Raw genomic sequence first — 27747 nt, 5'->3', positions numbered from 1 at the left:
TCATAGCACATGGAGGTTTCAAAGTTAGCAGTCAAATAAGAGCTACAGCTGCCGGCCTACACCACAGCCACAGCAACCCAGGATCCAAGCTGTGTTTGCGACCTACACCACAGCTCACTGCAACACCAGATCCTTAACCCACTGGGCAAGGCCAGGGATTGAACCTTCGCTCATGGGTACCAGTCAGATTCATTTCCACTGAGCCACGATGGGAACTCCTGGGTCACTTTTTTAGATTCCACATATAAGTGATATCACATAATATTTATCGTTCTCTGACTTACTTCACAGTGTGATAATCACTAGGTCCATTCGTGTTGCTACAGATAGCATTATTTCATTCTTCTTTAAGGCTGAGTAACATTTCATTGTGTATATATGTACCTCATCTTTATCCCCTCCTCTGTCGCTGGACATTTGGGTTGTTTCCATGTCTTCTTTTTTTTTTTTTTGCCATTTCTTGGGCCGCTCCCTCGGCATATGGAGGTTCCCAGGCTAGGGGTCGAATCGGAGCTGTAGCTTCCAGCCTAGGCTAGAGCCACAGCAACGCAGGATCCGAGCTGCGTCTGCTACCTACACCACAGCTCAGCTCACAGCAACACCGGATCTTTAACCCACTGAGCAAGGGCAGGGACCGAACCCGCAACCTCATGGTTCCTAGTCGGATTCGTTAACCACTGAGCCACGGCGGGAACTCCCCCATGTCTTAACTATTGTGAATAGTGCTGCAACGAACATTGGGGTGCATGTATCTTTTCGAGTTAGAGTTTTCTCTGGGTATATGCCCAGGAGTTGGTTTGCTGGATCATATGGTAGTTAAGGAACCTCTATATTGTTCTCCATAGTGGCTGCACCAGTTTACATTCCTACCAACAGCGTAGGAGGGTTCCCTTTTCTCCACACCCACTTCAGCATTTGTTACTTGTAGACTTTTTGACGGTGGCCATTCTGACTGGAGTGAGGTGATACCTCCTTGTAGTTTTGATTTGCATTTCTCTAATAATTAGCAATATTGAGCATCTTTTCATGAGTCAATTGGCCATCCGTAATGTCTTCTTTGGAGAAATGTCTAGTTAGGTCTTCTGCCCATGTTTTTGGTTATTGAGTAGGAAAAGTTTTAAAGACATCGTGAACGATAATGGCTCTGGTGTCTGGGCATATGAGCATGGCCTCATCCAAAGATACAGTATTGACTCAGAAGACTGATCACCCCCCCCCCACCCCCCACCCCCCGTGTGACAACTATCAAGAGCCCTAACTCGGAGGTTATACATGCACCCATGGATGCATCTGGGAAAAGCCAATGCTTAATTGCAGAGGCAAGGTGCCAAAAAGGAGAAAAACACCAAAGCCACTCAGGAAAAGCCCCACATCACAGAGGGACAGTGCTCAGTGCTTATCTTGAGTTATCAGACCCCAAGATTTGATTTTGGCCTTTCACGCTCTGTTCACCCCATCAGTGTTGTCTGCATTTCACACTGACTTGAGTTCACAAGTAACTGATGGGCCAGAATGACAATATATAATGTTATCTGGTGAGCTGGGTTTAAAACCCAACCCATCTGCCTTTGTGATATTGGGCAAATTGCCTAACTCTTCTGTATTTTTTTCTTACCCAGGCAATTGGAATGGGGTTGCTTTATACAGATGTTCCAAGAGCAAAGTCTTCACATAATACCTGGAAGATCACGGCTATTATTATTACACTGTCATTTTGCTGTTATCTTCATTGTAACTGTACAAGTCAACTTAGGAGACTGACTAATAATCAGAAAACTGCTGGTTGAGCATAGGATTGTAAGGCATGAGGAGTTTCTGGGTGGCTCAGAGGTAACGAATCCGACTAACGTCCATGAGGGCACAGGTTCAATCCCTGGCCTCGCTCAGCTGGGCTTAGGATCTAGTGTTGCCCTGAGCTGTGGTGTAGCTCACGAACATGGCTTGGATCCTGCGTTGCTGTGGCTGTGGTGTAGGCAGACAGCTACAGCTCTGGTTTGACCCCTAGACTGGGAACGTCCATATACTGTGAGTACAGCCCTAAAAAGACAAAAAAAAAAAAAAAAAAGGCTTGTAAAGGATAAGAGGTTAGACGTTTTTAAAGAATGCTTCCACTGGGTGGGATTAGCTGGGTATTTTGTCAGCGGGTCTCATGGACACCATGGGGAGACTCGGAACCCCCTCTGCCCAGACAGTGTGGGATTTGCTCCACTGCAGTTTGAACCGGTGGCTTAGCTTTTTCTTCATTTCATGAAAAATGAAGTCTCAGATTTTTTGGGTTCCAGGTGTTTTTAGCAGCAACACAGAATCGCTCTGGTGACTTAGTTTGGGTTTGGCTTTCAAAACATCTTTTGGGGGTGATTTACTATACTTCCAGGTTGCTCTTCTGGTTTCACATCCGGGAAGTGACAGTGGCAGGAGGGTACCTAACCGGTCCCCAGCACAGGCTGTGTGTGCCACGTGCTTCTAAGAAGGCACTGCCGGCCTCGGAAGGGCTCCCGCGATGGGAAAGCCTGCTTCTTTCGTTTCCTTAAAACAGAGTGGCCTTATGGAGAGATCTCACATGCCTGTATTCGTGTTTTATTTTCTTTCGTGTCTGGTTTAGGTATCGACATCCTGAAGCTTGTAGCAGCCCAAGTGGGAAGCCAGTGGAAGGATATCTATCAGTTTCTGTGTAATGCCAGCGAGAGGGAGGTGGCCGCTTTCTCCAACGGGTACACGGCGGACCACGAGCGGGCGTACGCAGCGCTGCAGCACTGGACCATCAGGGGTCCCGAGGCCAGCCTGGCCCAGTTAATCAGCGCCCTGCGCCAGCACCGGCGCAACGATGTCGTGGAGAAGATCCGGGGCCTGATGGAAGATACCACCCAGGTAATGCAGCCCGCTTGTCTGTCTTTTTTTTTTTTGGGGGGGGGGGGTCTTTTTGCCTTTTGTCGGGCTGCTCTCGTGGCATATGGAGGTTCCCAAGCTTTTGGGGTCGAATTGGAGCTGTAGCCACCGGCCTAAGCCAGAGCCACAGCAACGCGGGATCCGAGCTGCCTCTGCAACATAACCACAGATCACCGGCAACGCAGGATCCTTAACCCACTGAGCGAGGCCAGGGATCGAACCTGCAACCTCATGGTTCCTAGTCGGATTTGTTAACCACTGCACCACGACGACGGGAACTCCTGGCTCGTCTGTCTTTGCCACTAACCTTAGGTCCCTGCGCCGTCCGATTTTACCAAGTATGTGTGATAAGGGAAAATAACTAATAGTAGGTGTTTAGGTTTATACACACGCACACACACACACACCCTCTTCCAGGCCAGGGCTTCTCAGTGGTTTTCATTAATTATCTAGAGAACTTTTAAAAATTCTGATATTTGGACCCTGCCGTAGACCAGTCAAATTAGCATCTCTAGGAGGACTTAGGAATCAGTATTTTCAGGCATCAATATTTTTAAAAGCTTTCCAAGTGATTCTAATGCGCAGAGTTGAGAATCATTGCCTTTGGGGTGGATCCTAGGGTCAGACTGAGCCGCTGCATCTCTTCCTCGTTACCCAATTTACAGTCTCATTTTGCATAACACACTCTGAACAAAAACAAGAAGGAAGACTTTTTGTTTTGTTTTTTCTATTCACTTCCCTGTCCAGAGGATGTTTTCTGTGATGGGGTTCAGGCTCCCTCTTACCTCCTGACCAGGCAGGTGGTGCTGGCAGCAGTTAGCGACAGAACTGATATTTCTCCTTGGGCTGGTCAGGGAGACACTGAGGGGGCCCAGGAGTGTGATTCATTTATAGTCATTGGTCCATGAATCCTGGCTTTGGAGTCACATGGCACTGGATTTGAATTCTGGCCAGGTGACCCAGGGTAGGTTACTTCAGCGATCTCTGCCTCTGTCATCTCCCTTGTAAGCCACATTTCTAGGGTTAATTAAGGGAGGAGAAGGTGTATGAAATGCCTGATGCATTAAAGATATCCTACAATTCATGGGTTATGATGTCCCTCGTTTTACTTAGCCTTCCTTAATCATAGTGTGGTTCCCTGAAAGGCCCTGGGTTAAGTACACGTTTGGCTGTTGAATCGTATTTCTCACAGATTTTCATGAACGTTTCGCAGTATATTCTCAAAGTAAAAACACTGCAGCCGAGACTTCGTAAAATCCACTTTAAAATTTCAAAGGCCATTCTGCCTGAGGTTTTTTTCCAGTGATCTCAACTCATTATCTAAAAGAGCTGGAGAGACACGCCCCCCTCCCCCCGCCCCCCGCCATCCGCTCTAATCTACTATCATTTCTGCACTGAATTTTGTATGTCAAGAGACTTCATTTTTTATATTTAAGAAATCCAAAAGCCTTTATTGTTTTACAGGAACAGAGTAGTGTGTCTTCATTACTGAAGTAGATATTCATCTGATGGATCTTTTATCTAATGTCTGGATAAAAATGTATTGGTGGGTGCTGATTGACTCTGCAGTCAATGGATCTTTAAAGTTTCTGGTGTGTTTTTTAACTTCTTTGAAGTGTGGAATTTCAGAAAAAAAGATTGACTAAGAGAGGCTGGGTCAACATTCAAAGGCACACATCCGTGCCTTGTGACTTTCTGAGAAATGATCTCAGTTAAGTATGGTTCACAATGAAAAGAAGGCTTTGAGGAGCTGGATTTGGGGAAAGAAAAAGAAGAGGTGTGACCTCCAATTAAGTGAAATGGCTGCAGTTCAGATGAAGGGACTCCAGAAGCAAAATATTATTGTGCTTGCTTGGAGCATCGGCTTTAAGGAAAGAACTGCTAAGGACAAGCAGCAGGGTTTTGTTTTGTTTTTAATTTTTTTAATGATAGTTGATTTACAGTGTTCTGTCAATTTCTGCTGTACAGCAAAATGACCCCAGTTATACATTCTTTTTTTTTTCACATTATCTTCCATCATGTTCCTTCACAAGTGATTAGATACAGTTCCTTATGCTATATAGCAGGATTTGAAGCAGCAGATTTGAAGAAGGATTTAGATGCTTGAGAATAAATGTCTCCTTGGATCTAGTATCTGCACTGGATCTCCTTGCTGATGCCTCCAAGAAAGGTCAAATGTAATTGATGCAATGTCAGGATTTGGTTAAATGGAACATTTACTAAGGTGGAAGGATGATTGAGAGGTACTGTTAATGGTTCAAAAGGATCTTCTCATTAGAAAAAAACAAATTAAACATAAGAAAATGAAAAAGCATGAATGTTACTGTTACGTTATTAAATCGAGGTGGTAGAATTAGAAGTGACTTTTTAAATTATTTTCTATAATGAAAACAGGACTTGTGTGGTTTAAAACCCTTAGAAAGGGTTGGAGGTAGGGCTTTGTTTTACTGTGTTAAATTGAGAGAAGGAACTATTCTCATTTTAATTGAGGAAGAGCAGAGAGTGGTTTCCCTGCCTTCCTGGCAGGGCTGACTGAGCTTTGTAATGTTGGGCAGGTTTGCCTAAAACTTGCTTCATTTTCCGTTTCTGCAGGTCTGTGTTTCTCTGTGTATGCTCAGCCGTCCCTTAGAATTTGGACCTAGTCTTTAAGGTACTTCTTTCTTGGGAGAGATAGTGATGGTGGTATTATCCATACCAGCTGACCTTTGTGTGGTCCTCTGAGGGTTCTACTGAGTTTCATCAATGTTGATGGAGTATCTCCTTTATTCCAGGCACTGCCTTAGGTGCTGGAAAAGGTGGACCCAAAGGCGCCATCTCCATGGAGGAGACTGCATGTCAGGGAGAGTGATTATAGCAAAAATCACTGGGCCAATAAATAGGAGAATAAAAACACCTACTCCCCAGGTGCCAAACTTTGTTCCCTTTAGTTTTTTTTTCCCCTTATCTTAATATACGAAAACAATTCTAGTATCTATTTGTTGTAATTTTCTAAGAAGCAGTGGCATCAAGACATCCTAGAGCTTTCTCCTGGGTGCCACTGTAGCCTGCTTGTTAGGGTGGAGGCTGAGAAGGAAGTATGAAGCTTCTGGTTCTATGTTTTCATTGTGTCCGTCATTGTCTGGCAACGCTGTGGGCCCAGCTCTGACTCTAATTTTAATAGCCAACGAGCATGGATTTCTGGCTGCCAGCTCTTATTAATTGCACAGTTGGTTCATAGTTTATCTCTGGGATCTGTCAAGTTGAACAAGAGACTCAGACACAGGGGGCATAATTGAGGCTTAGTCTTTCCATCTTCTGGTGGATTTGTATTCTGGGTGTATTGTGACACTGCTAACAATTTGAGACTTTGCCCCGGGAGTTAATGGACTCTTAATGTGTAAAAATGACTCTGCGTGTCTGAAAACGGTTCATGTCTTTTCCTCTTCATGAGCCTGAGAACACCTGTATTATGTTCATCTCAAAGAATTGATCTGGCGTCCCTGTAGTTGCGTTTGTCAGGAACAGCCAGTCCATGATTAACCATGGTGGTTTATTAGCCATTTTTCAATTAAACACATCCAGAGTCTGACTGTTTCTTTTTTTTAAATACAATAACAAATGAAAAAATATGTTCAAATTTACTTTTCGGTGTACTGTCCTATTGTCCTCTGAATTTTTTAAAAAAGACAAATTTTTAGAGCAGTTTTTTAGGTTTAAAACAAAATCGAGTTTTCTTGTGGCGCAGTGGGTTAGGGATCGGGTGTTGTCACTGCAGAGGCTCTGATCACTGCTATCTGCTACTAAGGCGCAGGTTTGATCCCTGGTCCAGGAACTTCCACGTGCCTCAGGTGTAGCCGTGTGGGTTGGGTTCATTCTTGGTGTTGTATATTGTCTGGGTTTGGACAAGTGTAGAATGACATATATCCATTATTATAACATCATACAGGATGTTTTCACTGAGGGATACGCCATTGTCCGGAGGTACCACAGCTTATTTGTTCATCTGCTTGACTCTGTCCTTCTCTATCTGAGACATGAGCTGGGTTTTTCAGAAAGCTCTCCCACATGGAAACGGAACCCAGCCTTCCAGAATCATCTCCATTCTTCTCTTCCAGGGCATGAGCTTTAGGGAGAAGCAGGAAAGCAGTGGGACCATAGTTGGAAGTTACCGGGACTTTGCCAAAACGATTTAAAAAACAGAACAAAACAAAAACCTAATGCAGTCTTCCAAATTTTGTTATCTCCCCCCCCCCCATCCTTTTCCTGTGACTTTATTTAAAGAAAATCTTTTGTAAGTAGCATATATTTAAGGTTTTAAAAGTTCGATTCTGTTTTGGTCATTTAATTAGAGAATTTCAGTGTGGTTACATTTTTAACATAATTATTCATAATCTGGGTTTAAAGCTGCCATCTTATTATTTGTTTTGTATTTGTCCTATCTGTTCTCTCCCTCCTTTTCTTGCTAATGAAGCATTTTTTATTATTCCACTTTTCCTCTTCTAATAAACTGCTAGTTACACATTTTTTGCATTTTTTTTCATGGATACGCTAGAGATTATAACATGCCTCCTTGAATTATTATTACACATTATTTTATATGGACTTTTTAGCATTTTTCAGAGGTACAACAGCCTTATAAGACTTTACTCCTATTTATCCTTCCCTTGCATTGTGTTTTTATTGTCATAAATTTTAACGTTGCACATTTCTTAACTCCCCAAAGGCATAATTATTATGGCTTTACACAGTCAGGATCCACTTTTACCTGCTTACTGATCTCTCTTGTTCCTCATTCCCCTTCTCTGCCTGAGATCCTCTTCCTTTGGCCTTAAGAATACGAAGTGGAGGTTTCCAGCAATAAACCCTGCTTTGCTTTGTCTGAAAAATGCCCACTGACTAATTAAATTGCATTATTTGCCCTTTGTTTCTAAAGGATAGCAGGAAAATGGAACTTAAGCTTGGCAGTTGTTTTTCTTTCAGTACTTTCTTGCCTGGATTCAGGTTTCCCTTGCTCAGGAGCAAAGGCAAGCATGCGATTTTATTTTTAAATCTATATTACATAATAAATTACGTCCGCAATATCATACCAGGCACTTTGGGGAATGCAAAGATGAGGAAGATGGAGTCACTGCTGTCAGGGGAGCTTACCATTGCAGGGAAGAGACTTATGTATGTTTAATCTAACGAAGCACTCGGGGGGGTCGGGGGGGAGGATTGCTGGCTCTACATCTTATCAGCATTAAAGCTCTGAATTGGGGTGTCAGGGCGGAGAGAGGTGTTCAGGCAACATTTCCCATTGGGGACAGGCAATTACTTGGCCTCTTTGCCTCAGCTTTATCTTAAGAAAATGGCAACACCATCATTGCCAGTCTTCTGAGCTGCTGTGAAATTAGAGGACTATGACCCACAGAAAGCTCTTGGTGGAATATCAATTCAGCCTTTGCAATTATTTCCAGGCTCTAGAGGCAAGACAGGTGGAAGACTGTTCTTGACTGGGTCCAGCTTACATAATAAACAGATCCTTTTTTAAATTTTTAAAAAAATTTTTTGGTCTTTTTTAGGGCTGCACCCGTGGCATGTAGAGAGGTTCCCAGCTATTGGCATAATAGCTGGGAACCTAGGGGTCCAATCGGAGCCCCTAGCCACCGGCCTACACCACAGCCACATCAACGGGGAATCCAAGTCGTGTCTGCAACCTAACCACAGCTCACAGCAACGCCGGATCCTTAACCCACTGAGCGAGGCCAGGGATCCAACACGTGCGTCCTCATAGATGCTAGTTGAGTTCGTTAACTGCTAAGCCACAGTGGGGACTCTAATAAATAGATCTTTTAAATCTGGCCCATCAAGGGTTACTTAGCCACTGGTTGGGAGAGATGACGGCCAGTTCTAAGACTGCTTAACTTGAGCTCAAGGGTTGCCATCTGCCTTCAGTGCCCAAGAACTGGACATTCCAGCTAACTGTAAATATTTATTCCTTACTGCCTGAGTGAGCGTTCCTAGGCTGAGATGTTTTCTCTACTGAAGAAACAGAGGTGACGGTAGGTATGGAGACAGAGTGCCATCAGAAAACGGCAGCACAATTGAGCATGAGCAACGGAATTTCTAGGTTTCCTTTCATGTTTTTTTTTTTTTTCTTCTCCTTTTCAAGACATTGTATATTCAGGTAGGCTTACCCAGTGCAATTCATTTCTTTTTTGTTCCCCTCTCACCTTGGACTTTTTTTTTTTCTTAAACTATAGGAAAACCTTGGACAAATGATTTCCCTGACTCAGATTTTTCTACTTAAAATGGGAATACATTATGGTTTTCAGAGTTAAATCAGATCATGTCTTGTTAAATTGTGGGAGGTAAAGAAGTGAGGTATGAGGTGTTCCCTGGTGGCTCATCCAGTTAAGGACCCTGTGTTGTCATTGCTATGGTATGTGTTCAGTCCCCAGCCTGGGAACTTCTGCATGCTATAGGCACCACCCAAAAAAAAAAAAAAAAACGGTGAAGTACGAAAGTGAGGCTTATGGGGCTAGGTTTGGAAGAAGGGTGATTTGAATTTTTCCAGCATTCCTTTGTAGTTTCATTTTGAGAAAGGGAGGAAAAGAGCATTTTATGCACATTTTAAGGTAATTATATTAACAACAACCACACACATTTGAAATAATAAAAATGTTACTTTAGCTGCCCGCATTGACCAGAGGTTCACAAGAAGAGCTGATGTGGGTTAGGCAAAGGCTTTGGGTATTTCATTCTTCCCACTAAAACTACACCTGCTGTAATGACTAGCTCCTTGGAAGCCTGTGTTGTTGTTGTTATCGTCTATGCAGTAGGAGGATTTTTTGGTTAGAGATTCTTTGTCCTTTCTAAAAACCCCGTAGGAGACCCGCATCCCAGGGAGAGAGGTTTATTTTCTCCCTCTTTCTACCCCCCTGTCCCTAACTCTAGAGGACCGGGTGCAGACTGGGTGCTCTTGCTCTGTATCATCAACTGAGAGAATCTTAACAGCGGGGCAAGCACAGGACATTCTGTTTTGGCAAGGACCGGACCACCGCTCCCGTGCAGAGGGAACTACAGTTACCAATTCTTTTGCTTTACCAGCTGCACGGTGCAGCTGTCTTTATCTATGGTCTGAAACCAGCTAGTTTCAGAAATTTAATATAGTGAGAGCAAGTTGAGGCACATCCCAGCTGTACTGTCAACTCTTGGCTTTTTGTCTACTCAGATTTGTCTTGATCTTTAATTTGCCAGTTGAGCGTCTCTTAGAAAGCAGGGATTTTGTTTGTTTATTTGCAGTTCTTCTTTTTTTAATTGAGGTATAATTGACTTACCACAGTATGTTAGTTTTAGGCCTACGACGTAATGATATCATGTTTGTAGACACTGCAAAATGATCACTGCAGTTAGCATCCATCACCATACCTAGCTACAGAATTTTTAGAAAACAGGTATGACTGTTTTCTAAAACAGTCATAGGTCTTACTGTCCTAAGGCCTTAAGATATTAAACTCGTATCCAGCTCCTGCCTTCTGCTGTGTGACCACTGCCCAGAGGGTCATTTCAGGTCAAGTTACTTAATTTGTGGGGAGTGCCTACAGGCTCTGGGGAACTTGTAGGGTGGTGAGAAGGGGACATTGCTGACACACAACAGGCCCAGGTACTTTTAGGGATGCTTGTTCTTAAAGGGGTCATTGTATACAAAGAAGCCATGTCTATAAATAAGCCTTTCGACTTCTAATGACATTTCAGGCCATTCTACCCATTGTTGTATTCCAAGGTTTCATTCAGTTAGCAATCTTTTGTGGAGCGCCAGCTGTGTGCCTGGTACTATGTAAAGAAGAAAGATGTGTGCCTTTCAATAGCTCTGAGAGGCAGATGCATGTGCAAATAGTTACAATTCAGTGGGATAAGCGAATGTTATGATAGAAGTGTACATCAGGGGATTATAAGCATCAGAAGGCTGGGGTACTTGACCCACCAGAAAATAAGAGAAGATGTACAAATATATGTAACAAATATGTATATATAGAGATAAACAAATATATATACAAATATATATATACAGATAAATATGTATATACACAGATATACAAATATGTATATACAGATAAACAAATATATATATACAGATATACATAAATATATATACAGATATACATATATATATACAGATAAACAAATATATATACAGATATACATAAATATATATATACAGATGCACAAATATATATACAGATATACATAAATATATATACAGATATACATAAATATATATATACAGATACACAAATATATATATACAGATATACAAATATATATGTATACAGATAAATATGTATATATACAGATATACAAATATATATATACAGATAAATATATATACAGATATACATAAATAAATATACAGATAAACATAAATATAGATATACAGATACACAAATATATATACAGATATATAAATATATACAGATATACAAATATGTATATATAAATAAACAAATACATGTATATAGGCATATATAAATATGTATATATCCATATAAATATTTCCATCTGAAAGTCATTCTTTTTAAAAACCAGACTAGTTTCTTTCAAGATTATATCTTGGTCTTCTTTTCCAAGACTTTCGCATCTGGTTTCTGTCCAGGGTACCCTGCCTGCTCTTTCATTCTAAGGGCTTCTCAGACTTTGGACTCTGCAAAGAACGTCTGTTTTACCTAGAACCTCATTTTGTTTGGCACGGTAGCAGGCTTGCCAGAACTGCTCTTTGTTCTGCGATATGAAAGGTACCCGAATGAGGTTCGATGGCCCTTTTCACATCAGGTGTTGGAGTTGGAACTTGGAATCTCCAAGAACCGAGAGGAGATAACCATCGTTGGTTAAAATGCATTACCAGCGATGTGACTTTTGACTTCCTGTATCCGTAGCTAATCTTGCAGGCCCCTGGAGATGAGTGTTTGTTCATAGTAGAGTTAATGATTGTTAATGCCCAGTCTTACACTTGACATCTACTAGGAAGGCTCAGTAAATTTTAGCTACTGTTTTCTGTGTTGGAACTTGAACTCCACATTCTCCTTTTTTGATTCAAGAGCAGGACCATTCCACTTTCTGTAAATGTACATTAAGGAAAAAGGGACCCCCTGTTTGCTGAGTAACTGTGGTGTCCCAAACACTGTCTGAGTGCTTTGCATCTGCTTTTATCTCGCAAGCTACATGGCCCTGTGGGATATAGGTCAGTATTCGAATTAAGATATATTGGAGTTCCCATCATGGCGCAGTGGAAATGACTCCAACTGGGAACCATGAGGTTTCGGGTTCTATCCCTGGCCTCTCTCAGTGGGTTAAGGATCTGGTGTTGCCATGAGTTGTGGTGTAGGTTGCAGACACGGCTCGGATCCCATGTTGCTGCAGCTGTGGTGTAGGCCGGCAGCTGTAGCTCTGATTCGACCCCTAGCCTGGGAACCTCCATATGCCATGGATATGGCCCTCAAAAAGATAAAAGCCAAAAAAAAAAAAGAATTAAGATATGTTTCTCTGTTTTGTTGAATGACAGGTAAACCATTATTATAGGTACCACTAAGAAAGCAATAGAAACATTGCCAATTATAGTTGTAAGATACATCCCTATTTCAGAGATGTTAAAATGTGAAAAAAAAAGTAGGCACCATAGGAACATGGTGGTTGAGCTTGAAATGTGTAGGTTATAAGGAGAAAAGCCTGGGAAACAGATTCTTGGGATCTTGGGATTAATATACCTTCCCTCCTCCTCCTCATCTTCCTCTCTCCCTCCCCCACATGCTTACACCTGCTTTTTTTTTTTTTCCCCCCAGTAGCCTTTGAAGATGAAATGGTTTAACACAAGCAATTTATTTGGCAAACATTAATGGAACACTTATTTTGAGCCCTGTACTGGGTACTGGAGATGCTAAATGAAAACACACACACACACACACACCTCCCAAAACATAAAAACCAGGAATCGTCTCTCAAGATGCTTGCAGTTTTATAGGAGGGATGCCTATGTGGGCTAAACGTTAGAATGTTTTCTGTGAAACTGCCATATGGGGGAATTGAAGCGGGCTCACCACCCCCCCACCTGAGACACAGTGTTTCAACATTCAGAAAAGGCTGAGTCTCTTTAATTAATGACATTTTCTACACCCTTATTGGCTTTCTCAAAAGTGTATTGGAGGGAAATCAGAATCAATATTGTGGAGAGTAGCTTAATTTCTCCATCAAATATCATATTTTTTTTTGAAAGCCAAAACTTATGTTCAGACAAAGCTCAATAGCTTTCAGTTTTAGCCTAGCTTCTCCATCCTACATTCATGAGACTGTCTCTTGATCTGTTATAACCCAAGTGCCAAAAACACATATACTTGCTGATGAAGAATTGCATCACTGTCAGCAGTGGGTTTTATTGTTTTGAAACATTTTAGTCCCTTATTCCTCACCATTTCCTTGGGAGAGAGAGCTGTCACTCCTGATTTCCCCATTAAATTTTTTTTTTTTTCTTTTTAGGGCTGCACACATGGCATATGGAGGTTTTTTGAACATTCTAAAACCTTTATTTAGCATCAGGTAGATTATTTCATTAGAACCCTTGCAAACTTTAAGACAGCCATTAAAATAACTTTACTGGCCGCTGCCCAAGGCCCCTTGGAGCAGCAATATCTCAGTCTGGGGTTGGGTGGGAAAATACCGTAAGATTAGTGTACCCCAATTAAAAGGACAAAGCTACTGTACAGCAGCTCTCCGTAGGCCTCTTAACTACACAGGTGCCTTGCAAACTTGAAAAGCACAAGACCTGGGGTTCCCATTGTGGCTCAGTAGAAACGAATCCAACTAGGAACTACGAGGTTGCAGGTCTGATCCCTGGACTCGCTCAGTGGGTTAAGGATATGGCGTTGGTGTGGCTGTGGTGTAGGCCAGCAGCTGTAGCTCCGAATAGACACCTAGCCTGGGAGCCTCCATGTGCCATGGGTGCAACCCTAAAAAGCAAAAAAAGCAAAAAAAGAAAAAGAAAAGCACCAGACCTCCTTTTGTATAGTTTGAGATTTCTGTCTGTTTTTGTAAGGCAAGCTTGTAAGATTCGAGCAACTTTTCTTCATGGTTAGAATTGTCCAAAGGCTTTTTTTTAAAAAAAATAGGAAAGGCTTCCTAATAGATCTTCTGAAGTGAGGTTTAGGGAAACCCAAGTCATTTCCAGCAGCACAATCTCCTGTACTGATGGGGCTGGGCTTGTAATAGGGCTCAGTGTGAACCGCTGAGTGTGAACCGGCTCCGGCTCTGAACCCAGGGAGCCCCTGACTCACTATCTTCACTTCCCTTTTTGAGAAAGCCGGTCCAGTGAGTCAGCTCAGGGCTGCAGCATTACGGTTGATGTCAGCAGCCCCAACAGCCTGCAGACACACGCGCCAGCAGCTGGGCGGCCCGCCCTCCTCGCTTCCCTCCGGACCCAGCTGGTTCTTACCAGCTCTGGCAGCTTTGTACCGCAAAGCTTCCTGTGGCTTCTCTCCCTGCACCCAGCTCTCTTAAGGCAAAGATTGTCCACCAGCCAGCCACACCTTGGCTTAAACGCAGAGGGCTTTGTAGCCTTTGGAATTTGATTTTTGAAATTAGCTCGTAGACATGATCGGAGTTAGCAGATGACAGAAATACACCAGACTACAGCAACTGCCCTGATTGGGGCTTGGGAAACCTTTCTTTTTTTTTTTTTTTTGTCTTTTTGCCATTTCTTGGGCCGCTGCCGCAGCATATGGAGATTCCCGGGCTAGGGGTCGAATCAGAGCCATAGCCGCCGGCCTATGCCACAGCCACAGCAGTGCGGGATCCGAGCTGCATCTGCAACCTACACCACAGCTCATGGTAACGCCAGATCCTTAACCCACTGAGCGAGGCCAGGAATCAAACCTGCAATCTCATGGTTCCTAGTCGGATTCGTTAACCACTGAGCCACGACGGGAACTCCGGGGCTTGGGAAACTTAAGAGAAACACACCATGGCTGGCTAACCTGGGCTAATGTTTAAATGGAGTCTTAGGTCAGGTTGCAGTTGAAACAAAATCTTCATTAGCCTATGCCTGGACAGATCTAGGGTGGGTGCAGGCTGGCTTTTAAAATAATTCCCCAGTGAGGAGTTCCTGCTGGGGCTGAGCGGGTTAAGAATTTGACTAATATCCATGAGGGTGAGGATTCGATCCCTGGCCTCGCTCAGTGGGTTAAGGATCTGGTGTTGCTGTGGCATAGATCGCAGCTTGGATCCCATGTTGTTATGGCTGTGATGTAGGCTGGCAGCTATAGCTCCAGTTTGACCCCTAGCCTGGGAACTTCCACATGCCCCAGGTGCAGCCCTTTAAAAAAAAAAAAGAAGAAGAAAATAATGTCCCAGTGGTTTTGGCAGGTTTCAGTTAAGTTCCTTTGAGCCTCCTGAGGGCACGTGCGTTTGTTTTGCAGTTTCTGTTCTTGGCTCCCAGCTCACCTGGGCAGCACATAGCTGTGTTCCCTCATCACCGCTACCTCTGCGGTCCAGTTTAGGGGTTTCCAGGGAAGCTGAACAGGGCATCTTAGCATCATACTCCTGTTCCTGCTTCCACCCCCTGACCTCTAGTGACTCCAGGGAGATCTAGACACCATAATGCAGCCATGTCCACCTGCTAATGGATGATATAGAATTAAGTGTTAGTGCTCTTCCTTATGCAGTAGAAGTACTTCTTTGCCTCTCTTTCCTATGGTCTGGGTTGGGCTGGAGAAGAAAGAAGGAAGGTCAACAAAAGACTACAAAATCAAAAGCCAAGGAAAAGTTTGGGGAATTCTTGTTTTAAGATTACTTGGCCCTTAGCCCTTCTTTTTTTTAATGTGTTTATTTTCCTAACTTAAAAATAAGACTTAGGGAACAAAGAAAAGTTAAAGTGCAACAAACACCCATCCCCTACCACTTAGACTCAGCAATGACTCACGTGTTGACATTTTTACTGTCTCTCTATATGTGTATGTAGGTTTCCAGTTCATAGTCCTGTTTCTAAGGCTTCCCTCCAAATTTCTTACAACAGCTAACCCTTCGTTTTTGGTTTAGGAATCAGCATCTCCTCCATTTCCTTTGCGTTTTTTTTCTTTCCACTGGCAAAAGAATTTTGCTGGGTAAATTTGGATTATATTTTTCTTGAGACCCCTTACCCTAGGTTGGATTGGATAAGAATTCATACTCAGAAGAATTGTTCAAGTCTTTGTCTCCTGTTATCAGGAACTTTAAAGAAACCTACCTATCCCCCCTACCCCGCTGGCCTTTGTTTTTTTTTGGGGGGGGGAGGGCTGTGTATTTGTTCTATTTTGTTAAGGGAGAAATCATCATTTGCAGGTTGTCTTTAGTATCTGAACTTGGAAATTGAGTAGATAAACGTTTTGAGATAGAGCCAGCAACCCTGACTATCTGAACCCTCATTTAAATCTGAAGTCCTGGAACCATGTAGGGATAACAGATCGTTCTCAATTATCTGTTCTCTAAACGTAGGTATTACATACACCCAGATGTCAAGAGATATTTACATGGGAATTCCCAATGTGGCTCATCAGGTTATGAACCTGACTAATATTCATGAGGATGCAGGTTTGATCCCTGGTCTCTCTCAGTGGGTTGAGGACCCAGTGTTGCTGTGAGCTGTGGTCGCAGATGTGGCTCAGATCTGGTGTTGCTGTGGCTGTGGTGTAGGCCAGCAGCTGCAGCTCTGCTTCCCAGACCTCTAGCCTGGGAACTTCATATACTGCAGGTGCAGCCCTTTTTAGGAAAAAAGAGAGAGATTTCTATGGCAAAGAGGCAAGTGCTCTTTATCAGAGCCCAGTCTTATGTAACTGCATGTGCCTATTGGAGGCCATGAAATCTAATTTGATCTTGATTACTTGGGCAACTGGGAGAGCGGGAGAAACAAGCTTGAGATAATATCATCGTCCTTAAATAGTTGCAGTTATGTCTTTATTTGTGACTGTAATTCCTTTGACATTAACCTTTAGTGGAAATTGAATTTGTTTTTTTTTGTTTGTTTTTTTAATAGTCACTGATCTGTTGGGATCTGACATATTTTTTTTTCTTTTTTTTTTTTTAAGCAAGAAACATTTATTAGGATAGAACGCTTGTAAGAAATACAAGCAGGCAGGCACAGAAGCTCTGCCCGTATTTTCTAATAGAAACCAAAGTTACTGGCTATAGCTGGAGTATCTGGTATTTACATAATCGCTCACCTTTGGCTCAGGACAGTCATCCAGCTGGAGGGCAAGGTCTGCCATTGAGTTTCAGGTTCTTGCAGACCCTTCGCCCTGGCTGAGGGGCCAAGGCCACCCCTTGTGGCCATGTGATGTCTTGTATTGAGTTTCCAGGGTTTGTCAGTTTCTCTAAATACAGTGAGTCCAGACAGGAAAGTGACATAGCTCAGCAAAGAGGATTACTCGGAAGCTAGACCAGACCTGATCTTAAATCCTGGCTTCTGTGATCTTGGGCTGGTTACTTGAACCTCTTAGAGCCTCAGTTTTCCCATCTATAAAACGGGGCTCAGAAGAGCTACCTTAACATCAAAAGGATTCCATATATTTCACGCCAAATCATTTAGCACAGTACTGGTGGTGGCTTATTTCTTAAAGTCTCTCTTTGTTTTACTGGGTCTGAGTAATCAGCTGGTTCACTCAGATGGAATAGCAATTAGTGTCCATTGAATTTAGCAAACGGGATTTTGAAAACCATCATTAAAGTGATAGAAATGTTCACAAAAGTAGCATAAGAATCCTTCCTTCTTTCTAAGTGTTGGACGAGGTCCGGAGGGAAAGTTCAGTTGAAAGGGCGACTTTTGAGTGTAAGGAGCTTTTTTCTTGAGTCTATCAGGCATATCTGGCTGCAGAGGGGGCAGAAAAGGGTCTCGTGGAATCCGACAGTGAGATGCCAGGAGCCAAGGGATTAAGTTGAACCATTTTAGCAGATTGGTGAGGGGCATCCAGTCTGGGTAATTAAGGCTTCATTTCAGAGGATCACTGATGCATCAAAGTTGTTAATTAGTTTTATGAAAACAGATTGTACAACCCCAGGGAGATTGTAATTGGGTAGTAATTGAAAATAACTCAGTGGTAAACCTTAGCTGAGGAACCAGTTGGGAATAACTTGGAAGGAGAAAAGGAGTTGGGGTCTGCAGGTGGGGAAGAGGGGAGAATGAATGGGCCATGGTGAAGATAAACAAGAAACAATTTGAACAGAGAAAGACCTAGAGTAGCCTTTTTCTTTTAGAAATGAGGAAACAGATCTGAAAAGGGGTGTGGTTTTTTTCTAAGACCACACACCCAACTAGTGGTAGATTTCCTTTCTTCCCTCGCCATGGGGTTCCAGGATTGTCATGACTTTGATTTTTAGGAATCGACTGTGAAGATCATGAAACAGTCTGAAAAGAAGGCTTCTGGGGCCAGAACCCTCCACCCCTCCCTGTTGGCAGAGTATCTTCAGGAACACTTCTCCTCCCTAGGAGAGAAAAAAAGGAGCCCCAACTCTTGTTTCATTTACATACCACCCTGGCCACGACTTTGGCTTCACCATCCATGGCTCCACCCTTCCCAGGATTGGAGGAACCCTTTAGCCTGCCACTACGTGTCATCTTAGGAAAGGCCAGGCACCAGGGAAATGTTTTTGGTTTTGCTATTAAAAGAGGAGAGTGCCTTCCGAGCTTCAGTTTCTGGTTGTGATTTGATCGCATACCCACTGTGGGCACGTGGAGTTGAGTTGCTGGTTGAGGCGTGGAGAGTTGCAGGGACACGAGTAGTTCATTCCAGGCCATCCCAGGGCAAGTTAACTCACTGTTCTCACACCACTGCTCTAACCTCTGCAGCCCAAGAGGCATTCAGCCCACAGATTTCAGTTGATACCTGTTGACCTAATCTGTTCAAATGGTTCCTTGTGCTCAGTGGTGCTGGCAATCAGAAAGGCAAGTAGGCAGGTCCCCAGTGGGGCTTAAGGCATGGCTCAGATGTGGAGTGAGGTGAACCATTTATCTCTCTTCCCTTGTCAGTTTGGATTAATAGAGTATCTGGAAGGACGAAGTGGATTTGCATCGAAACTAATCAGGAGGGGCGGGAATGGACAGGGAATCTGGGGTTAATAGATGCAAGCTATTGCCTTTGGAGTGGATAAGCAATGAGCTCCTGCTGTATAGCACTGGGAACTATATTTAGTCACTTTTGATGGAGCACGGTGGAGGATAAGGTGAGAAAAAGAATGTACATGTGTATGTGTGACTGGGTCACTTTGCTGTGCAGTAGAAAATTGACAGAACACTGTAAAGCAGCTATAATGGAAAAAATAAAAATCATTAAATTTTTTTTTAAAAAAGAAATTAATTAGGGGGACATTTGGGGCTCATTTGGCCAAAATAAGTTGCATCCTTTGAGGTTCACACAACAGACCTTTGTGGATTTGGGTTATTTGGGGAGCTTCCCCCTCGTTATCCCTGCCCCCTCCCCCTTTTTGGTCTGTCTTACTGTTTCTACCTTATTTCTCAAGTGAGTCTTCTAAGTTAGCATGATGACCTCCTGGCAACAGAGCAAAAAGAACACTGCTTTTCAAGTTTCTCCGAAGGGACTTCAAATATCCACTCCCAAGAAACCAATAAAAGGATAAAATCAGTAGTTTCCCTTGTGGCTCAGTGGTTAACGAACCTGACCAGCATCCATGAGGATGTGGGTTCGCTCTCTGGACTTGCTCAGTGGATTAAGGATCCTGCGTTGCTGTGGCTCTGGTCCACTGATTGGTTGATTGCCTTCATCGGCCAAGTTTTTCCAGAGGTCTTTAAGTCTTAATATTTGCTTCATGGCAGTAACTTGGGGAAGAGTTTTGGCCTTTTTGTTTCTGTGATAGAGAGGAGCTCAGCCAAGGAGATGATCTTCCAACGATCTGTTCCTTGGCTACCAATATAAATAAGGGCTGCTACAGCCACAACATTTTCAAAGTTAACGGAGGTGGTGACTGCTTTTTAAAAGAACATTGTTCTTCTAATTATAAAAGTTAATATGTCCCTGTAGAGAATTTGGAATGCCTAAAGAAAAAAAGAAATAAATCCAGTTACCTAGGATCTATTTTGTGATTGTTTTGATAAGTTTATGTTCAGATCTTTTGCAAGAGGATAAAACCATCTGCTGTGGACATCTAGCTTTCTTGTTAGAGTATTTGTCTTCTTTTTTAACATCTGAATCTTATTATAAGTTCTGTTTATTTGCTATAAACTCAGTACTGAACTATAAACTCTCTGAGCTCATCAAATAATGTATTCCGCCTATCCTGAGGTCTCAATTACTTGTCAGAGGAAGCACAGGTAATACAATGCTTGAGCTGCAGTGCCACAAACCAACTTTGATGGATATTGTCAATATTAAGGTAAAGGGAGTTTCTAGGGGCAATTTTTATCTTTTTTAACCATTTTTTTATTGTAGTAGATTTACCATGTTCTGTCAATTTCTGCTATACTGCAAAGTGACCCAGTCATACATCTATATATACATATATATGTGTATATATATATATATATTCTTTCTCTTGTCTCCCATCATATTCTATCACTAGTGATTAAATATAGTTCTCTGTGCTGTACAGCAGGACCCCATTGCTTATCCATTCTAAATGTTACAGTTTGTATCTACTAACCCCAAACTCCCAGTCCATTCTGCGCGCGCACACACACACACACACACACACACACACACCCTGCGTTTCTTTTTCTTATAGGAAAAAAAATGTAAGTAACTTCAGAGAAGTCTGGAATATGACCAGCTACTATGCATCCTCCTCATAGTGAAGGATCAGCTATACTTAGTAGCAGAATAGATTTTCTAGAAAGATGCTTGTCAGATGGTCTCTGGCTTTTGCCGTGGTTGTTAGCACCACTGTGGAGATATTAAAACCATTCTTAGTGGATTTTCCCATTCATTTGACTCACAGTTAATTATTAGCCAGCATCACCTCCGCATTCTGTGTTGCTAATGTATGTTAGAACTCATGTGCTTCATTTCCACTGATAAGATCCTTTGGCACAAAGCAAGGCGGGGGGATTAAATATTTAAAGTTTTGAACTGAGTTCAGGAAATAGGTGGGTGGACTTCTTAGTCTGTTGGCATGTGATTTGTGGGTGGGAATTTCTTTTTAAAAGCCAGAACAGTGCCCTATATTGACTGACCGTGTCGTCCAGTGTACTATCCCTGAGAACCGGAGTGTAGACAAGTGCTCTTTGTTTAACTGAGTGAATAAAAAAAAGCGTGTTGGCATGAATGGCAGTGTGCATTTTCAGGGAGGAGGAGCACGTGCCAGGGCCTAATGGACTCACATCTTAAAAATATACCCGTAAAACTTGTTTGCGGATCAAAAGAGGCTGATGGGAAGGCATGGTATCCAAGTCTTATCTTGTACCGGAAGCAGAAGCAGGATGTGGGCGGTTTTACGGAGGGAAAACCTGTTGGGACTTCCGATGGGCTGTCACCAGAGGTCTTCAGAATCTGCCCTCTGTTGCAAGGATTTCTCAGGCCTTAGAGGTTGAACAAGAGGCAGCTGTATTTTTTGCCTTTTACAGCTAACTGTTCAGCGTCATCCTTTGAAATGAGGGTCAGTGTCTTCTTGATGGAGGAACTTGAAGATGTGTCACTGGTCATGTGGGAGTGGAGTCCGGAGGTTTCTAATGATGGGGGATTAATAACTCTGGCAAGAGCACACATCACTCCCTGAACCCTGCCCTACATCATCTGGTCACATGGCTCCCAGATTTCCTTCCACTTCCGAGGAACCAATAACAAGATAAAACCAGTAATTCCTGGCACGGCTCAGTGGTTAACAAACCTGACTAGTATCTGTGAGGATGTGGGTTTGATCCCTGGCCTTGCTCCATGGGCTAACGGTCCGGCATTGCTGTGAGCTGTGGTGTAGGTCACAGATGCGGATCGGATCCTGCGATGCTGTGGCTGTGGTGTAGGCTGGCAGCTGTCGCTCCAATTGGAGCCCTAGCCTGGGAACTTCCATATGCCACAGGTGTGGCCCTGAAAAAAAAAAAAAAAAGCTAAAGCCAGCTGACTCCGAGATGCCACCAGTGCCTGTCAGATTTCTAATGTGGAGTGCCAAGGGACTTGAATTGAGCCCTGGCTTTCTCCCAGCATCTGTGCACCTTCCCGAGCCTTTGTCATTTCACCTGTAAAATGGGGCGATCCCACTTGTCACTTCCTCCCATCTCCACTGCGCACCCTGGGACAGGCCACGATCATACCTCACCTGGCTTCCTAACTGGTCTCCCTGTGGAGATTCTTGCCTCTCTCAGCCCCCAAGCACCAGCCAGAGAGGTCACGATCCGCTCACTGTCTCCCTCTGTAACCGTCAGGTTTATTTGCCTTCTTGCTGTTTCCCTGAGCATCACTGCCACCCTCCACCCACCACCCCCGCCGCACGGCAGAATGCAGGCTTTGTGGTCTCCACTGCATCCTGAAGAGGCCTCCCACTGGCTCCAGTGGGGTACTCCTCCCTCTCAGCTTCCAGCCCCTTTTGCCTCTGGGGTTTTCCTGTCTCATTATCTTTTTCAAGCTTTTTTTTTTTTTTTTTTTTTTTGCTTTTTAGGGCCTCGCTCAGTGGGTTAAGGATTTGGCATTGCCATGAACTGTGGTATAGGTTGCAGACGCAGCTCAGATTTGGTGTTGGTGTGGCTGTGGCACAGGTTGGCAGCTGCCGTTCCGATTTGACGCCTAGCCTGGGAACTTCCATATGCCACGGGTTCTGCCCTAAAAAGCTAAAAAAAAAAGTTGTCTGAGAATTACATTTCTCCATAAATTTTAAATTAAAATTTATTTATTTATTTAATTAAAGTATAGTTGCTTTATAAGGTCATGTTGGTTTCTGGTGAACAGCACAGTGGTTCAGGGGGTGTGTGTGTATATGTATGTGTATATATGTATACACATGACGTACTTTTTCAGATTCTTTTCCATTATAGTTTGTATAATTTTGGGTTTTGTTTTTTTTTTAAGTCTTTTTTTTAAAGTCTTTTTTTTTTTTAAGTCTTTTTTTTTGCCATTTCTTGGGCCCCTCTTGCAGCACATGGAGGTTCCCAGGCTAGCGGTCGAATCGGAGGTGTAGCCGCCGGCCTAGGCCACAGCCACAGCAACGCGGGATCCAAGCCGCATCTGCGACCCACACCACAGCTCACAGCAATGCCGGATCCTTAACCCACTGAGTGAGGCCAGGGATCGAACCCGCCACCTCATGGTTCCTAGTTGGATTCGTTAACCACTGTGCCACGACGGGAACTCCGTCTATAATTTTTGAAGTAAATAAAAATTTCTTGTTCTCGTCCACAGCTGGAAACCGACAAGCTGGCTCTCCCGATGAGCCCCAGCCCCCTCAGCCCAAGCCCCATCCCCAGCCCCAACACGAAGCTTGAGAATTCCACACTGCTGACGGTGGAGCCCTCCCCGCTGGATAAGAACAAGGGCTTCTTCGTGGATGAGTCCGAGCCCCTCCTGCGCTGTGACTCCACCTCCAGCGGCTCCTCCGCGCTGAGCAGGAACGGCTCCTTTATAACCAAAGGTACAGATGGCTCCCAACATGAATTCACTCTTTTTTTTTTTTTTTTTACTTTTATTTACTGAAGCATAATTGATTTACAGTGTTTCAGATGTAGAGCAAAGTGATTCAATTACCCCCCCCACACACACACGCACAGACATATATTTTTTTTCAGATTCTTGTCTGTTATAGGTTATTATGAGATATTGCATATAGTTCTCTGTGCAGTAGGTGGTTTTTTTTTTGGCGGGGCGGGGTGGGGGGGATTGTCTTTTTAGGGCCACATCTGCAGCATATGGAATTTCCCAGGCTAGGGGTCAAAGAGGAGCTGCAGCTGCTGGCCTACGCCACAGCCACTGCAACACCAGATCCAAGGGCATCTGCAACCTACTCTGCAGCTCATGGCAATGCCAGATCCTTAACCCACTGAGCAAGGCCAGGGATCAAACCTTCATTCTCAGGGATACTAGTCGGGTTCATTACCGCTGAGCTAAACAGGAACTCCCCTTGTTGTTTATCTATGTTATATATAGTAGTGTGTATTTGTGAACCCCAAATTCTTTTATTTTTCAAAGAATATTCTTTGTTTGTTTTTTGTCTTTTCTAGGGCCACACCCTCGGCATATGGAGGTTCCCAGGCTAGGGGTCTTTTTGGAGCTGTAGTCGCTGGCCTAGGCCACAGCCACAGCAATGCCAGATCCGAGGCGCGTCTGCAACCTGCACAACAGCTCATGGCAACGCTGGATTCTTAACCCACTGAGCGAGGCCAGGGATCAAACCCGCAACCTCATGATTCCTAGTTGGATTTGTTAACCACTGAGCCACGATGGGAACTCCCAAAGAATATTCTTTATTGGACTTACCCAAAGCTTTGAATTTCATCAACTAGAATTATTTTTAAGTATTGTTTTCTATAATTTTTTAAAGTTGATCCCCAATTCTTAATTTATCCCTCCTCTGCATTCATTTTTAAACCTCCCCCAAAAGAGTGCCTGGGTTTTTCCCCTCCACGGGTTCCCCATTCCAGGAGGCGTTGGGTCATTTGAATGACCTGCCCTGAACTCTGAGGTGAGGCTGGCCTGCGAGAAACCACGTCATTAGCCAGTCGGGACCCGCCTAGAAAATCTTGATAGCCCCAACTGTCTGGCCAGGAACCCATGTCCAGGAGTATCGGTCACCATTTATCCTACGATGCTATCAAGTGTGTGTTTCGGGGAAGGTCTGATAACATGTCATCTGGCAGGTTTTTTTTTGGCAAATGATTTGCCAGGCTTGCAGAATCCAGGGATTTCAGGTATTGCTTATCTTGAGAGTCTGAAGTATGGGTTTTAGTGACTCAAATTAAAACTCGTTCTGTGAAGCTTGGTGGCAAATAATGTTTTAAACATTATAGATTGGTACCTTTGGTAAATAATTTACCACTTGCCGTTTTTAATTACAGGGTAGGGAATTAGCATGTACGCTATACTGATGACAGATTTTTGTAGAAATGTCCTAATTTGAGTAGTACCAGTGATATTTTCCTGAAAGGGTTATATTTTATGTTAGGGTTTATATATTTTAAAATATGTTCTATTTTATGTATTTATATTTTATACTTTATTGATTTTATTTTTACAAACCGATAGACATCTTAGTTTATAATTTATGATGCTACATGCTATATTTTAGAGAAAGCATTTTATGATGGTAACAAAAGTTTTAGCTCCTCACCCCATTGTAAGGTATGACCCGAGAAGCAATATTTTCTTATTTTTGTGCTCTTGCTCTTTGCAGTTTACTTAGCTTAAAAATATGGCAGTGTAATTAGGAGGTCAGATTAGCAGATTATTGACTTGGAATGATGGAGGGGAAGGCCTGGGTTATCTTTGCTTATTAACACATTACAGATGGGGAAAGTCCTGAAGTTTAGAATCTTAATTTTTTTTTTTTTTTTGGTAAACTTCTTTAAGTATTTCAGCATTCTCCTGAGTATTAGAAGAACTTAGAAGTCATTTGAGTCTAGGCAAACATCTTGGGGTTTTTTTGTTTTTGTTTTTAATTAGAGCCTCACCCATGACATACGGAAGTTCCCAGGCTAGGGGTTGAGTTGGAGCTGCAGCTGCCAGCCTTCGTCACAGCCATAGCAACGCCAGATCCGAGCCACGTCTGCGACTGACACCGCAGCTCACAGCAACGCTGGATCCTTAACCCACTGAGTGAGGCCAGGGATCGAACCCTTGTCCTCATGGATACTAGTCGGGTTCATTACCGTTGCGCCACAACCAAAACTCCTCAGGAAATGTCTTGTTACATCAACAAGCCATTCAAGCAGATCCTTGTCTGATCTCTATTAGGCAAATCTTGTTTGTTATCTTATGTGCAACGTCCGTGAAAGCAGCTGTGCTGTTTCAAATGTGCTGGAGGTTCACTCACTCACCTTGGGAGGGGCGGGGGAGGTGCAGTGGGAGAGGGTCGCTGTCACCTTAGCTCTCCTCTGTCCCCCAACACAGTCCCTTTACAGCTGTCCCCCCCCCTTCCCTCTTCCCTGCAGAAAAGAAGGACACAGTGTTGCGACAGGTCCGCCTGGACCCCTGCGACTTGCAGCCTATTTTTGATGACATGCTCCACATCCTGAACCCTGAGGAGCTGCGGGTGATCGAGGAGATTCCTCAGGCTGAGGACAAGCTGGACCGGCTGTTTGAGATTATTGGAGTCAAGAGCCAGGAAGCCAGCCAGACCCTCCTGGACTCTGTTTATAGCCATCTTCCCGACCTGTTGTAGAACACGAGGCTACTACACTCTGGAGATGACTCCATTTAGTGGCAGGGTGGCATTTTTTGTTTCGTTTTGTTTTGTTTTTAATTTTTGGTTTGGGGTATGTGTGTGTATATGTGTGTGTGTCTTTAACAGAGTATATGGCCAGTGTTTTGAGTTCTCTCTTTTTTAAAACCCTTCTGGGACGCTCACTTCTAAGCCTTTTCCACTGTTGCAGGATAACCACCACTGAACTTTTTCTTTGGTTTTTAGAGTCCATGTTTTCTCCGTCTTGCTTTCTCAAAATTGTTCTGTGCACGCTAAAGTCACTTCATGTACCACAAACAAATGCGGTGTGGCTCTTACCTCACACTGGGTTGTGAGGCTCTCACCTTCTGAACAAGTGTCATGGCCTCTTGTAAGTCGTCTTCCTGTCTCAGCATCCCCATCTGCTTTTATCATTATTATTATTACTACTATTTTATTATTTGTCATTTACGAATTTTCTTAAGGGTTCAAGTAATGGAAGACCCCGTTGAGTTACTGTAATGCAATTAGAGTTTGAGTTATCTTTTTACTATGCCTTGTTGTATAGTTCATCTTCATGGCTGAAACTTGACCACACTGTTGCTGATTGTATGGTTTTTCACCTGAACACCATGTAGAATGCATTGATTCCTTGTGCTCCTCTTATGCTAATCTGCTCTGGGCTGGAGACATGAAATCCTCACAAGCCATCACGACTTGCCATTTGAGTGGCTTGACCACTGGGCCACCAAAGAACTTGAACTTCACCTTTTAGGGATCGAGCTGTTCTGGAACCTATTGCTGCACTTTGGAAAGTCACACTCGAGTTGCTGGTGATAACTGGCATCTGTTCCAAAGGGAATTTGCCCAGCTTTGCTTTAAAAGATGTCTTGTTTTTTATATACATATAGTCAATAGGTCCAGTCTGCCCTCCACGCCTTGGTCTTGGTGGGTTTCCTTCCTTCATTCACTTTAATTAAAAATGGCTGCAGCTGTACGAACTCTTGTCTGATATATTTGCAACAACTCTGCTCCCATTTATAAACGTACTCTCAATGCTCAGTTGCCAGATTCTACTGCAAAGGTGGTGTGGACTCCCTTTGCGTGGGCCGGGTTTGTGGGTCGTGGTGAGAGACTGATGTCAGAATAATGCCTTCAAGTGTACTAATTTATTAATAAATATTAGGTGTTTGTTACTTGAGTAGTCTGTGTCTGTTTAATCCTTGCCTTGTTCGTGTGCTCAAGTTACAGCTCTTTGATTAGTCTCTTGGAAAACTCGGTGTAGTCTAAAACCTTAGCCCTGGAGTTCCCTGGTGGCACAGAGGGTTAAGTGTTATCTCTAGTGTTATCACTGTGACCGCTCAGGTCACTGCTGTGGTATGGGTTTGATCCCTAGCCTTGGAACACGCACATGCCACAGGTGTGGGGAAAAAAAGACAAAAGCAAAACCCTCAGCCTTTCCAATCTGCAAATCATGCACATTAGCAAAGACCTATGTTTGGAAAAGTACCTGGAAATTCACAGAGAAAGATTTGCAAGTATTGAAGATGACCAGGTTATTTCCTAGTTTTAGGA

General features: G+C 43.3%; 1 protein-coding gene across 1 annotated transcript in view; it reads left to right on the top strand.

Moving 5' to 3' along the window:
• TNFRSF21 (TNF receptor superfamily member 21) overlaps positions 1 to 27368 on the top strand; it is a 71542-nt gene extending 44174 nt beyond the window's left edge. The window contains exons 4-6 of the mRNA XM_047795197.1: positions 2603 to 2868; positions 23202 to 23430; positions 25943 to 27368. Of these exons, the coding sequence (XP_047651153.1) occupies positions 2603 to 2868; positions 23202 to 23430; positions 25943 to 26172 (725 nt within the window). The 3' untranslated portion in view covers positions 26173 to 27368. The remainder of the gene's footprint in view (positions 1 to 2602; positions 2869 to 23201; positions 23431 to 25942) is intronic.
• Positions 27369 to 27747: the final 379 nt, after the last annotated feature.

This window comes from Phacochoerus africanus, chromosome 9 (assembly GCF_016906955.1).
Source record: "Phacochoerus africanus isolate WHEZ1 chromosome 9, ROS_Pafr_v1, whole genome shotgun sequence".
Lineage (NCBI taxonomy): Eukaryota > Metazoa > Chordata > Mammalia > Artiodactyla > Suidae > Phacochoerus > Phacochoerus africanus.
This window is presented reverse-complemented; position numbering and strand designations above follow the sequence as displayed.